We start from the raw sequence: 13,248 nt of genomic DNA, 5'->3' as shown, positions 1-13,248 counted from the left end.
TTTTTGGACATACCTCTAGCAGGAATGCTAGGACAACATCACGATCGGAGAGTGCAAATTCCTTTTTTAACCGTTTCATTTATAGGAAGTTGAGCTTTATTGAGTTCTGGCTAAGGTTTGACACAGCTTTGGAGTGCCGGCGCCAAGAGGAGTTGAAAGCCGATAATGCAAGTCTTCACACCACTCCTAAATTGATGACACCATGGCCCATGGAGAAGCAATGTAGTGTGAGATATACACATGAAGTTTTTAGTAAATTTCAGGAACAACTCGTAGTTGCAAGAGACCATTGCATTGTTCAAGGTATTGAAGAGTGTGAAGATATCAAAATTTTCACCATCAGCAGCCTATCTGGAAAAGAGCGAGTTGTTTAGATGAACAAGACAAACATGCTCGGTACGTGCTCCTGTAAATTATATGAGTCCTATGGTATCCCGTGTCGGCATATCATACAAGTGCTTCGCGCCGAGAAGCAAAATGAGGTACCATCGAATTATATTATGAAGAGATGGGAGACAAGATGTAAAAGGTGTGTACTGTATGTTTTTTCCCTTTGGTATTTTTGTTTCATTCTGTACAGCCCCTTTTTTGTTTTATACTATCAGTCTTAATGAGCAATTCAATCTTAACACTCTTCAATTTTACAGGGAACTATTCTATGATGATGAAGGTAACCTACTGGATGAAAAGCCAAAGGATCCTAAGGGAGGTGGCAATGCGGAAAAAGATTTCAGAATCACGCAACAAGTTTGAAGATATTATCCAAATGGCCAAGACCTCTGAACAAGGGATGGACTTTTTATATTCTAGTTTATCGAACCTAGTAGAACCTCTCCAGAAGATCACGCCTGCTACGAGAGTTGATAAACAAGAAGAATATGAATCCTTCCTGGGTAATAGAATTCCAACTGAAGTCGATATACATCCACCAAACGATATCAGGTCCAAAGGGAGATCCAAAAGAATTAGAAGGAGCAAGGATAAGAAGGAGCCTAAAAAAAAGGAAGTGTCGAAAATGCAAGCAACTAGTGGATCATGATGCACGCAATTGCCCAAACAATGTTCTGTAGGTTACCTTGCTACTAGGACCATGCTTTTACATTTAAATGTGAGCATTGTTCTCAGTCAGAGCACTCATGAACATTGTTCTGAATATTCAACCAATTTTGATTGCACTTGAGTCATTGTCATTACAGAATACAATTCAATCTAAATCTCTTCAAATGACACAACACAATTACATCTCATCATTTCTTATTTTACAAATGGACTGAACACAAATCAATCTCATCATTTCAAATGACAGAATACATTTGCTGGAGACAAGGTTCAGCTAGCAAAGCAGACATGGCGGCGGCTCCAGAGGCGGCGGCTCCAGAGAGTACGCTGCGACCCAATGGAGGAGGTGGCGGCCTGAGGGAGGCGACGGCCCGACGGCGGCGGCGGCAGCCCGAGGGAGGCGGCGGCGGACTGAGGGCGGCGGCGGCCCGGCGGCGGCGGCGGCTCGAGGGAGGCGGCGTCCGAGGCAGCCGGCGGGGGACTGAGGGAGGAGGCGGCGGCCCGAGGGAGGCGACGAGTCCACCGGCGGAAGACCTAGGCCGGGGCGATTCGCTCGCCTCGCGCCGAGGAAACGGAAGCGAAACGGTGCTTCCTCGCCCAGACGGAACGGAGGCGTCAGGGGGCTTTTTTGAGAAAGTCGCAGCCCAGGCGGGGGGATGAGGCGGGCGGCTAAATGAAAAAGTGCCCAGCTCGGATCGGTGCCCTCGGATGGGGATCCGGTGGCCTCTGTTGGAGTTTCTAAAGTTTGCACAAGGGTATTGGTTTTCATAGGATATGGTGCCCATCTAAATATCTGCACAAAAATCATTCGTTACACCTCTGAGACATGAGTGTCTGCGTGCGTACCATGCTTAGAAAAGAAGAAGAAGATGATCTTCATCATACCTCTAACGGACACTCAAATACATTTTTTTCTTAGGAGATGGAAACTGAAAAAAGAAACATGACTGACATGTGTTCAACTAGCTAGCCCCCCACCCCCTTCTTCTACTTCTCGTAGGCGAAAGCATGACGTGCACAACCCGTGTCCAGTTGAAAATTGGCCCTAGGGGGTTGCACGCCATGGGGCGCCGTTTCACAGCCAAACCGCACCTACCTGCTAATCATCGTGGCTTTCGGCTGCCCGCCGCCAACCGGCCTTGCGTGCGCTCGCTCTCCCACCGACGAGCCCGCGCCCGGCTCGTTTTAAATGCCCCGGCGCACCGGCCGTGGCAGGCTTCCCTACGCTCCCCGTTTCCCAGAACTCCTCGTCGCGCGCGCTTCGTGTCTCAGCGATCGACGTCGACCAGCCTCAGCTCGGTCCGTCCCGGCCGCCGCGCGAGGGGACGACCGGAGCTCGCGCGCCCGGTCCGTGTCGCGGCGATGGGGCAGTGCCTGTCGTGGGCGCTGGGCCTCCTCCTGCCGTCGCTGTGGGAGGCCGAGGTCGCCGTCTCCGCCACGGCGCTGCTCATCGCGGCGCTCGTCCTCTTCCTCCTCACGTCGGACCAGCACACCGCCAAGCCCACGGCCGCTGGCGGCGGCGGCAGCAGCTTGGCAGCCTCCTCCTCATCGCGTCCCTCTGCGGCCGCAGCCTGCCGCTGTGACGCCGGGCGCGGCCGGAGCGGCGCCAGGGGCGAAGCGGTCTCCGAAATCTCTTGCGCTCCGGGCGCCGGCGGCTACGTCATCAAGGTAACTGCTGCTACAAGTCTATCCACAGCACAGCAGAGGCACCCATCGGCAGCTCTGATCGATGTGCCGATCGCATTTGCACCTGCGCGTCTGTTGTTCTTAACGTGTTCGTCTGTGGGCTGTCAGCTAGAGCTGCTCTCTGCCAAGTACCTGATCGGCGCCAACTTGGACGGCAGCTCCGATCCCTTCGCCGTCATCTCCTGCAGCGAGCAGAAGCGCTTCAGGTGCGTGGCCGTGGCTCCCTCCAGCTCCATCTTTTGCATCTTCGTGTGACCATCGTGGCTGAGCTCGTGTACGATCTATTCTGAACCAAGTGAGGGTGGCTTTTGTGCAGTTCCATGGTGCCCAGCCCGAGAAACCCTCTGTGGGGAGAGGAGTTCAACTTCCTGGTCGATCAGCTTCCGGTAGAGGTAACAGCAAACAACAGCTTCCTCTCTGCATTTGAAATTTCGAAGTGCTGTGACAGTTGAGCACGTGACAGCCACTGTATCCATCCATCACTGCACTTCCATTCACCGGCCAACCCTGCAGCCGTACTCAAACTCAACCCAAGCCGTTGTCGATTGAGTCTGCAGCCACCAAAGACTTTCAGTTCAATCATGAACATGTCAGGTTCCCAACAAAATGATGGATGCCTCAACACGAGTTAACCAAGCCATTCATCCACACTGCCTATCTGTCCCAAGCGTGAGAGAACAGCAACAGCGTATGGTGCCATACACTAGACAGATGCTCCGTTGGAGATGGACCAGGGTGTACGCCAGCCTTGTTCAGATACAAAACTATTGCTTTGCCACTGCAGTGCTAGTCTACTATATTGCCAGCCCTTTTAGTCCCTGCAGGCTTGCTTAGAACCTTCGAAGAACATCGCTTCCTTTTGCTGCTGAACTTTGAGAATTTAGATTCGAAGTACAGTACATGAAAAAATTCAAAAGGCGGCGCTTTGCTGCGTCATAATCATGTGACAGAATTTTCTTTCCTCAGCTCATCCCACCCCAACCCCACCCACAATTAGACAATTAGTGAGTGGTCCATATGGGCACAGCGTAAATTAGACCGCCCCAATTCAAGATTTAAGTAGTGAACACCACCCTGCAGAAAGTTATATAAAGTAGCATTAGCGAGCAGCATAATGAACTTGGGAGTACAGGGCGTGCAGTGCTGCGCAGATGCAGCATCATAGCGCTTCTCTGTAGGAACATTTCTTGTCTCAGGATTGTATCAACATGACCCGCCAATGATTCAAGTAAGATTAACATGGAATAAATTCAAACTGTATAAATTTAACGAAATTAAAAAAAAGGTAAACTACAACTAACTTGTTCAGAAGTTTCCTATCCCCACAGCTAGGCCAAAATTCTGAATGAAAAATTGAGGGCATCTAGATTTCAAAAAACAAGAAAAAAAAGTTGAGAACAACGAAAACGAATGTTTTTTGCTGAATATCTGACGCCAGAGTTGCTATGATTAAACGTGTGACATGCGTTGCTACTTTCTGCATAGGTAACCATAACTATATATGATTGGGACACTGCATGCAAATGCAAAGTTATTGGATCTGTAACTATAGCTGTTCTCAGTGAAGACGAAACTGGGGCTAGTTGGTATGAATTGGACAGCAAATTTGGTCAGGTATGACATGACTTTATGAAAGCTTTGCAGTTGATCCTTTGTTGCGCTTGCCGCCATCTTGATAATTCAATGAATTTCTGCATGTATTTACGCTGCGTCACTGCCAAAAACACCTCGTTGCAGATCTGCTTGCGTCTTCGCTCAACTAAAGCATTCCCAGATTCTGATAGGTAACCTTGTTCGTTTTGGAATAAAAGCAGCAGTATTTCTGAATGTAAACAATTAAACACCATCCCCATTTAATTGTATTTTCCAGCAGCTTTGAAGAATGTACTGGAGTTGAGTCCCCGAGAAAGATGATACTGAAGAAGCAACGCCGGGAGATGATTGAAGGCATTGGCCCTCTGCAAACCATATATAAACTTCCTCATGATGAAGTACTTATTCTTGACACATTATAATGCCATATGCAGACATGCAATAATTTTCTGACACACCCGATTTATCCTTATGCTTGCAGATTGTTCACCAAAGTTACTCCTGTGCTCTGGAGAGGTGTTTCTTGCAACATGGCCGTATGTACATCTCCCAATGGCATCTGTGCTTCCATTCTAACGTATTCTCCAAACAACTGAATGTAAGGAAATCTTCTGCAATGGTTCCTGTCAACTTTCTTAGTGGACACTGGATATATATACTGGTTGAAGATGAAATGTGCATTAGGGTCTTTTCAGCTTTCTTCACATCCAAAACTGATCCTTGGACAGTTGTAAATGATGAGTAAGAAAATCATAGTTTCATCTCATCTGGCTGAGAAAATCTGTAAAAGTTGTTATTCTAGCTATACAAATGTAGTACCTACCTGTCACAAATAAGGTACAAAAACCAATAGATAACAGTATGAATTAGTGACAACAAAATTTAGAGTAATTTTTCATTGAGTTCCTTCTATAATATCTGCATTTTTTCTAGGTGATTATACCATTACAAGACATAGACGAGGTATGCAACCCATGTACCCCTTTTCTGGCTTTAGTCTCTGCTTTCTTTTGGTTTAAATATCTAACATACAAATCAATTTATCCCGCAGATAAAAAGAAGCCAGCATTCTCTTATCAACCCAGCCATTACTATTTTTCTTAATGCTGGTGCAGGTGGACATGGAAGTGGAACACCTCGTTCCTGCAGTCAAAATGGTAAATCATTTTTCATTAGCACAATCTTAATAAGTTATACACGCACACCCCAATTGGAAAACTAGGCCATATGGATTCAGTCTGTAAGATTTCTGAAAAATTCAACCAGAGATCTTGGCTGTACCATTTTCAAGATGAAGTACTCCTGATCCTGTACACAAGTAAACCAGTAGGAGACACAGCAACATCACAATACCTCCTAGATATAACATCTGTGCCATGTTTTTTCAGCTTCCATGCTGGAAAACTATCATAAGAGATTTGTGTTGAGCATCTGTCAAATTTTCAGGAAGGGTTAGGTACACTTTCGCATCATTCTGGAGTAGAAACCGTACATTTAGAGCTCTAGAGACCGCATTACATAGTTATGAAGCAACCTTGGAAGCTGAAAAACAGGTATTATCCCATATCTTTCTGTTTCGTCTTGTGGAAATGACCTTATATTTATGCTTGTTATCCCACAAGCAGGTGAGAGCACATGTACTTCTACAAAAAGAAAGTAACAGTGTACTCGGTAGCAAAACAGACAGCACAAAGACACCAGGAAAAAACATTGAAAAGTCTATAACATTCCAGCCTTTCATCAACAAACATGTTCTTGCAGATGTAACCAGTGTGAGCATCCCACTTTGTTTGGCAAATTCTTCTGATGTATAATCCATTTCATGATTCTGATATGACTTATCTAGCAGAAGTTCTTCCCTGGTACACCGGAGAAGTTTTTCAGTACAATATTGGGTGACAATTCAATGTTTTTCCAGCAATACCGAGATGCAAGAAAAGATACAGACTTGAAGGTGCCCATTAGTCAGTTGCAGTATTTATATGTTCTATTTGCTAGTGTTAATTTCTTGGAGCTGCTACTCATTTGATTGCTGACAGCAATGACCAACGTAATTTAATAAATAATGTTCGGATTTTACTGCAGCTGAGCAAGTGGTGCGCCTCAGAAGAGTACGGTGGCAAGGTTCGCGAAGTAACTTTCAGGTCACAATGCCACAGTCCTTTGTGTCCTCCAGACACTGCAGTGACGGAATGGCAGCATGCTTCTTTCTCAAAGGATAAGAGAAGCTTGGTAACAATAACTTAGAACAGTATATCATTGCAATTTTTCTCAGGAGTTTTTCCATCAATAACATAATGTGTATTTATCTGATTTCAGATATATGAGACAAAGCACCAGGCACATGATGTTCCCTTTGGCTCTTTCTTTGAGGTATTTGGCATCTGATATAGTACCACTCTCTAAAATTCAGCAACTTGTGTTCTTCTGGAATAATTTAATATTTAATAGCACCCTTCTACATTTTATTCTTTCTTCAGTTAATGTTTCAAATTTATAAGTAAAATTTAATACTCTTATTGAACTATTAATATAGCCGCACGCTCATATTTATCACTGTAGGTGGTAATGCTAGTTAACAGAACATAAAGTGTAACAGTTTCTTTTCCATACAAGACTGTAGATTATTTGGTTTTGCTAGTATAGTGTAAAATAATAACTTTTCAACGGGGAGAATTTTGGCTGATACCTTTCTTACAGATCCACAGCAGGTGGTCGCTAAGAACAACCTCCAGTTCAACATGCCAAGTAAATATAAAGATCGGTTAGTTGAACTGTACTTCCATAAAATCTATTCAGCAGAACATATTTCCGATAATATGCATTATTTTTGTGCACATAATAGGGGTAAACATGAAGAAATGGTGCATATTACAGTCCAGAATAAAATCTGGTGCAACTGATGAGGTATGCAACACCACCCTTGATATGGGGACTAGCTAAAGAATATGTACTGGCAACACGAGGGTTCACTGATATTTCACAGCTCCGTAACACAAGAAAATGGAAGGACAATAATTTAGACTGTCAAATTAGGAATGTGACATAAATATGATAAGGTGACTCCAAGTTGCTCTGCACCACACAACCATCTAGTTATATTGACCATTAAAATTGTGTAAAGATTAAATAGAGAAACCAATACTGATCTTTTCAAAAACACCATTTGCAGTACAGGAGAGAAGTTTGCAAAATTTTGGAGGCTGCTTGTGATTATTTCCTCAAATCCGAGTCAAATGGTCACGACAGTGATGAGATTGTGATGGCATCTTCACCGTGAAAACTTGCATACCAAAATCACGTACAGAGTGCCATGCACATATACAAGTGCAGTGCAAACAGGTTTGCATGATTTTACAGGGTGGTTGTGATCACATCCCAAATCTGGAAAACACCCAAGCCAACGATGTTGTGGAGACATCCAAGAAAAGCTGTGGTGGAAAGCCACCTATGGAAACTGCATCTGCACAAACAAGAGGCTTCAAATCATGGAGATATTCCTGCAAAGTAGCGAATTGTTACGAGGCACCATTCAGTACATTAACCAAGTAATCATAGTAGTAGCCTAGTTTATCGTTTCGTTTCGAACAAAATAGGTCAAATTTGATGTTCGATACAAGCTTCAAAAGAAAAATGAAAGTCCAAACTTGTGTAAGGATTGGTGCAATTTGACTTCCAGCAGTAGTTAGTGCAAGTTAATAGATCTTTAACCAGTTCATATAATGTAAGGTTCCCAGAAAAGAATACAGGGGTCAGAAATCTCTCATTCATTGATATCAATCAGTTCCTGGCAATTTGTCAGTCAGTTTTTTTTCTTAATTGGGTCAGTCAGTTTCTTTTTACACATAAACTATATTAAAACCAGAAAACTCCTGTGTACAACATAACCTAAAGAAAATATGTGAGCTATATTTTGCAATTAAATGTTTGTGGAATGTTCTAGAAATGTTATTTAATTCTTCGTGACAATTTTCTTGTCAATGACAATTTTCTAATTATTGGGAAACAGTCCAGCTATGATGAGTTTATAACCTTGACAAGGTGGATGCTTATAAAATCAGATAGGAACAGGAAAACAATTGTTTTTGTTACTTTGTTGAAATGCAATGCAAGTGTAATTTTTAATCACAACTTCCTTCAGTGCCTAAATCAACTGGGAGCTGCATCATGCAATGTAAAATTCTCAATTAATCATCTTAGCTAATCCAAAGGGATTGGCAAGACAACTCAGAGAACTTCCATTTTAAGGAGCAGCTTTCGATGCTAGAAGAGCAACAATAGTTTTTAGCAAGATGCAGTGAGTGAGGAATCACACATACCAGCACAGAATGCAACAAGGCTGCTTCATGACCATTTTTTAGACCAATACCATCTTAGCATCTTTGAGTACAAGATCTACCCTGCATTGACATATAACTGGTACATGATATACTTGTGCCCTAGGCAAAAGATCTGTCTCCACTGATTCACATTGTTTGTATTTTGCAGAGTATACTACACATCACGTGGTAAATGCTTCTCATCACATTAATATTTTCACAGAAAGACAATGCTTATATATGTCACAAGTCCTGAACCTCTCAGCTATTGCACACAAACAATAAATATGTGTTGCTCTGCATAAACTAGATAGTCATCATGAATGACCATGCCATTGTTCTGTTCTTCTAAATTAGGATAAAACACCTGAATATCATACAATATACCCCAAGGTGGGACAAAACCAACAAGGAGACAGATGATTCTGGTACAAACTAATCCTCACAATCCAAGTATTTACTATGTCAGACAAAAAAGATCATGTCAATTACATCGAATTAAAAAGATAACCCAAGAGAAGCTGATAGTTCTAAACCCTACAGTCTTATATGGTTTGTACATGAACAAAAGAAAACATTGATGGTAACTCTTGGTGGTAATGCTAGTGATTATTCACAGGTACTAAAGTATGCCAACCTGGTTTGTCTAATTCATATAGAATTACGGCAGTTATCATGCATTCCTTGACCTAAACTCATTCTCAAGCTTCTTGATCTTTGCCTCTTGTGTTTTGATATCGCGCTCGAGTTTTTTGATCTTTGCTTCTTGCTCCTTTGTTATCAGAGTGAGGGACCTGACATCTAAAGCCCCAGACATTTTGTTAAGTGACTGAGCCTGCAATAATATTCAAGAAGAATTAAGCCATATTTTTGTTTGGAAAACTGTAAAGCAGGAGTCACACATTTCCTTTACAAATAATCACCATCATTTCTTCTAAATCATTTAATGATACTACTGTCTGCAAGCCCCAGTAGGATTCAACAATTACAACTTGGTGTAGAAGATATCTGTACTCCAGCACATTGATAGCTTGGCTAAGCTATTCTAGCACACACCACTAGAGCATATGCATACAATTTCCTTCTAATAAACCACGTTTACTCTTTCAACAGTTCCTCAGTTAGTTTCTTCTTCCAGTCGTTGAGTTAAACAATCATCAACTTACTGAAACTTCTATAGGACGGTATAGTTTAAATCTAGTTACAGAGAGTCAAATAAAGATCATACTAACCTTCTCAAGGAGTTGTAACCGTTGATTCATATCATCAACGGTTGCATTCTGTCTTGTAGTTGCTTGGAGAACATACAGCATATGGGTTTGAAGTAACTTCGAACAATGATTATCAAGATTACCCTGTGGAAAGGCTGTTTCACATCCAACTTGGTAAAAAGGACAGTTAATAAGCTTCATGGGGCAAACTGTTGCACAATGTTTGTCCATCTCACAACGCATAACATGTTGGTCGCACAGCTGATCACATGGCAGGGCTTTAAACGGACAGATGGAGTCATGCTCCTCAATATGAATAGCAGAAAATGAAGCTGAACACCCATCGTTTTTGCAGTTCACTACCCTAAACTTGCACTGACTTCTGTGATCAGCTAGCTCATTTTGCTCAACAAATCTCTCGGGGCAATGGAAAATGCATTTTATGTCTATGCTTTCTAGAATAGTCTCTGCAGTAGCCTTCCTTACATCCAGTGCCCACACATTCTCCATCTCCATCTTTTGCATAAAATCGTTAATTTTGCTCAAGCGGCTTTCACTGGACAAAAATCCAGACACATGGCTCAGCACGTTCCTTTTGGAAGCAACAAAATCATCGATCAAGTCTGACAGGAACTCAGTCGGCCTGGTGGAGGCCTTCATTAATTTATCCGAATGGTCCTCTCCTCCATCCACAGATTCACGAATAAGTGCTTCAGTTCTCACAAGCAGGTAATTTTCTAGCTCGGTCTTCACAGCGACAGCTACAGAAGATGCGCTCTTGAATATATCGCCGGTAGTGCTGTCCACCGAAGCTGTGGCCAATCCACGAAGCAGGAGTTCTGCCATGCTGTGTATGACCTCTGTATCGCACAGGTCGCACCGTGAACTATAGCCATCTTCCTCCGCCATGCTCATGAGTTTGCCCAGTGAAATCCCGGGCAGTATACTTCAATTTGGTACAAAAAAAGGTGTCCTGAGAAAGGAAAGTAACGCAGACTAGAAAGAAGTATATCTATACTTGTACACTGAAGAAACTATGCGCCATGAGCAATCCATTGACAAAGACGATTGAAACAAACTTCAGATAGGCGCGAGTCAAATCTTCGGATAGTTCTGCGCCATCCAGTCAGAGGCAGGAACAGGGAATCGATGGCCTGAACCATCTCCATGTCCCGCGCTGATGAGCAATCAACGCCACCGCTACGCTTCGCAGCGGCGCGGCACGGGAAACGGGAGGAAGAGAGCTAGACACGACTCGTCTCCCGAACATGCGCCCCTACGCGACGCCCCGGCGCCGGTTCGAGGACCGTAGCACCCGGGTCAATTCAGAGGCTTAGGGGGGGGGGGGGGGGGGACGGGGTTGGGTGCTGCGCTTACCACCGGAGAAGAGAACGGTAGGTCGTCGTGGGGAGCTTGGTTGCGGCGAGGCGACACGACGCGATCCGCCGGAGGCAGGGGAGAGAGGAGTCCGGCGAGGCCGCGAGCCCGTCTGCCGAGCGGCCCGATAAGCAGTTGGATTTGGGCCGTCTTCGGCCCCGCAGTGCGGAGCCCCGTCCGTATGGGGCCGTCGGAGAGCCCCGGCCTCCACTGTTTCCAGACGCGGGAGAAACGCTTGGGGATCTAAACCGAAAGAGTAAATTAGTTTCTTGGCTAAAAAAAAGTTGCTCCTAGTTTCTTGATCTATTTTCAACTGAACTTGTTTACTTGGCCTTAAAATAAGTTTCGTTTGGATTCTTGATCCTTCCGTTCATTCTCCGCGGATCCACCTATACTATGCCGGATCTGCTGTATCCGCGGCAAAGCTGGGTGGCCCGGCTGGTGCTGGCCACTCCCCCACCGGAACCCCACCGCCGCTGCTGAGCTTCGGTTCAAGCCGACAAACCCTTTCCGGCAGCTTCTGACCCCAACCAAGCCCCTTCCTAGATAGCTCGCCCCCACCTCCTTCCCCTCGTCGGATTCCGGCAAGAAACCACCTAGCTCCGGGCAAGGGTCACATTGAGAGCACTGAAATATTTTTAGGATCCTTTATGCAAAATCTGAGGACCTCTCTGTAAGGTTTAGTTTCAAATCTTGAAATCAAAATAGGTAACTTAGACATCTCTCGTACGTGTGCACCTTTTTCATGTATGACCTGAACCTCTCATGTTTCATCCTTTGATTCAAAATTATTGTATATGTGTGCACTTCGATTGCAATTGTGGATTAATATGCAATTCAAATGGTCAACGTGATGTCATGTTTCAAAATAAAATTATAACTTATTTTGGTAGATTAATGATATCACGCAGCCTAAAATGCTTATAGGTCTTTACTGTACGCTGTTGCTGCATTCCATTTAGCGTCAGGGGTAAAAGCGTCATTTCATGTTGCTATTAACACCGTTAGCCCTTCAAACTAACGGAAGGGCCAAGAACCCAAACAAATTTCGTTTTGAAGCTAAGAAAGCAAGTTCAATCGAAAAGTGGCTAAGAAATAAGAGCAATTTTTTTGGCTAAGGAACTAATTTACTCGAACCGAAAATGATTAAATGTAGTAACCATACATCGTATACGTCCAATTCCAAAGACAGAACCGCATGCATGCATGCAAATATGCAAGGTTTAATTTATTAATCAGTCGAACATCAGTTGGCTCCGGTCCTCCTCTGGTCATCAGCTCCCTCCACTCCTCCCGCTCCATAACTGGCCGTTTTTATTCGTAAACTATATCACGCATATAATCTGAAGATCACGTACAGCTCCCAGATTAACAAAGCCTAATCTAATAGCTAGCTAGACATCGAAACAGCACGCAAGCATACTACTAATTGCAAATCAGCCGCTCTGCCGGTCGTCGGTGGCCTCCACGAGGCCCTTGGCGTGCCCGAGGGTGGCGATCCCGTCGCGTAGGCGGAGGCTCGGCTCCCGCGACTGGTGGAAGAGCTGCGCGCACCGAGCCATCAGCGGCAGCACCATGAAGTACCCCTCCCGCTCCACGGGGTCGCCCCGGATCGCGGCAAGCTGCTCCTCCCGGATGAGCTTGGCCTGATCATCCTCCGGCAGCTTGCCTTCCACCAGCTGCTTCTTCTCATTCTTCTCCCCGTCCTCCGCCGCCTTCTCCGGGCCGTTGGTCGCCGCGGCGGCCTCGGCCCGGCTCGCCATTATCACTGCTTCGTGTCGGCCCTTCTCGTCTCGCCGGAACCTGCTAATCAAGGAGGCGATGCAAGAAGGTAGCTAGCTGTTGCTCGATCAGGATCTCTGAGACGCGTGGTGCAGCGTGCGGCTTTAATCGCGAGTTTGCTGGCCCGGGCGGCCGGGGTCGTATAAATCTCTATCATGAATCCGTGAACAGGTCCATCGTCTGGGCTTCGCTACCTGCTAATCCCCGCACGTGTTCGTTGC

At 44.8% G+C, this 13,248-nt stretch overlaps 2 protein-coding genes across 7 annotated transcripts; one reads left to right on the top strand and one right to left on the bottom strand.

Annotated features, from left to right (window-relative positions):
* The first annotated feature begins 2,394 nt into the window (after nucleotides 1–2,394).
* LOC112897950 (BAG-associated GRAM protein 1-like) lies at nucleotides 2,395–8,104 on the top strand. Its single transcript, XM_025966359.1, has 17 exons — nucleotides 2,395–2,790; nucleotides 2,854–2,951; nucleotides 3,062–3,137; nucleotides 4,231–4,359; nucleotides 4,483–4,529; nucleotides 4,616–4,736; nucleotides 4,820–4,936; nucleotides 5,272–5,301; nucleotides 5,390–5,495; nucleotides 5,785–5,891; nucleotides 5,964–6,110; nucleotides 6,188–6,292; nucleotides 6,424–6,570; nucleotides 6,658–6,711; nucleotides 7,039–7,102; nucleotides 7,184–7,245; nucleotides 7,511–8,104. Exons 1-17 carry the CDS (start codon nucleotides 2,422–2,424, stop codon nucleotides 7,616–7,618), a joined length of 1,887 nt encoding a protein of 628 aa, XP_025822144.1. The 5' UTR covers nucleotides 2,395–2,421; the 3' UTR covers nucleotides 7,619–8,104.
* On the bottom strand, nucleotides 5,211–11,419 carry LOC112891642 (TNF receptor-associated factor family protein DDB_G0290965-like). Of its 6 annotated transcripts, none has more exons than XR_003228590.1 (8): nucleotides 11,246–11,377; nucleotides 9,890–10,814; nucleotides 9,295–9,492; nucleotides 8,658–8,754; nucleotides 7,028–7,838; nucleotides 5,857–6,197; nucleotides 5,620–5,769; nucleotides 5,211–5,481 (listed from the first exon to the last, which is right to left on the bottom strand). XR_003228590.1 is itself a non-coding variant. In XM_025958577.1 (4 exons), exons 2-3 carry the CDS (start codon nucleotides 10,781–10,783, stop codon nucleotides 9,331–9,333), a joined length of 1,056 nt encoding a protein of 351 aa, XP_025814362.1. In that variant the 5' UTR covers nucleotides 10,784–10,814; nucleotides 11,246–11,419; the 3' UTR covers nucleotides 8,699–8,738; nucleotides 9,295–9,330. The 6 variants fall into 6 exon arrangements, 3 of the variants coding, with proteins under 3 accessions (XP_025814362.1, XP_025814335.1, XP_025814351.1); XR_003228591.1 differs by having other exon boundaries at nucleotides 7,028–7,801; XR_003228592.1 differs by lacking the exon at nucleotides 8,658–8,754 and having other exon boundaries at nucleotides 7,028–7,801.
* Between the last annotated feature and the right edge of the window lie 1,829 nt (nucleotides 11,420–13,248).

The sequence above is a fragment of the Panicum hallii genome, chromosome 1 (assembly GCF_002211085.1).
Source record: "Panicum hallii strain FIL2 chromosome 1, PHallii_v3.1, whole genome shotgun sequence".
In the NCBI taxonomy this organism is placed as follows: domain Eukaryota; kingdom Viridiplantae; phylum Streptophyta; class Magnoliopsida; order Poales; family Poaceae; genus Panicum; species Panicum hallii.
The sequence above is the reverse complement of the archived record's forward strand: the minus strand, read 5'-3'. Positions and strand labels throughout refer to the sequence as shown.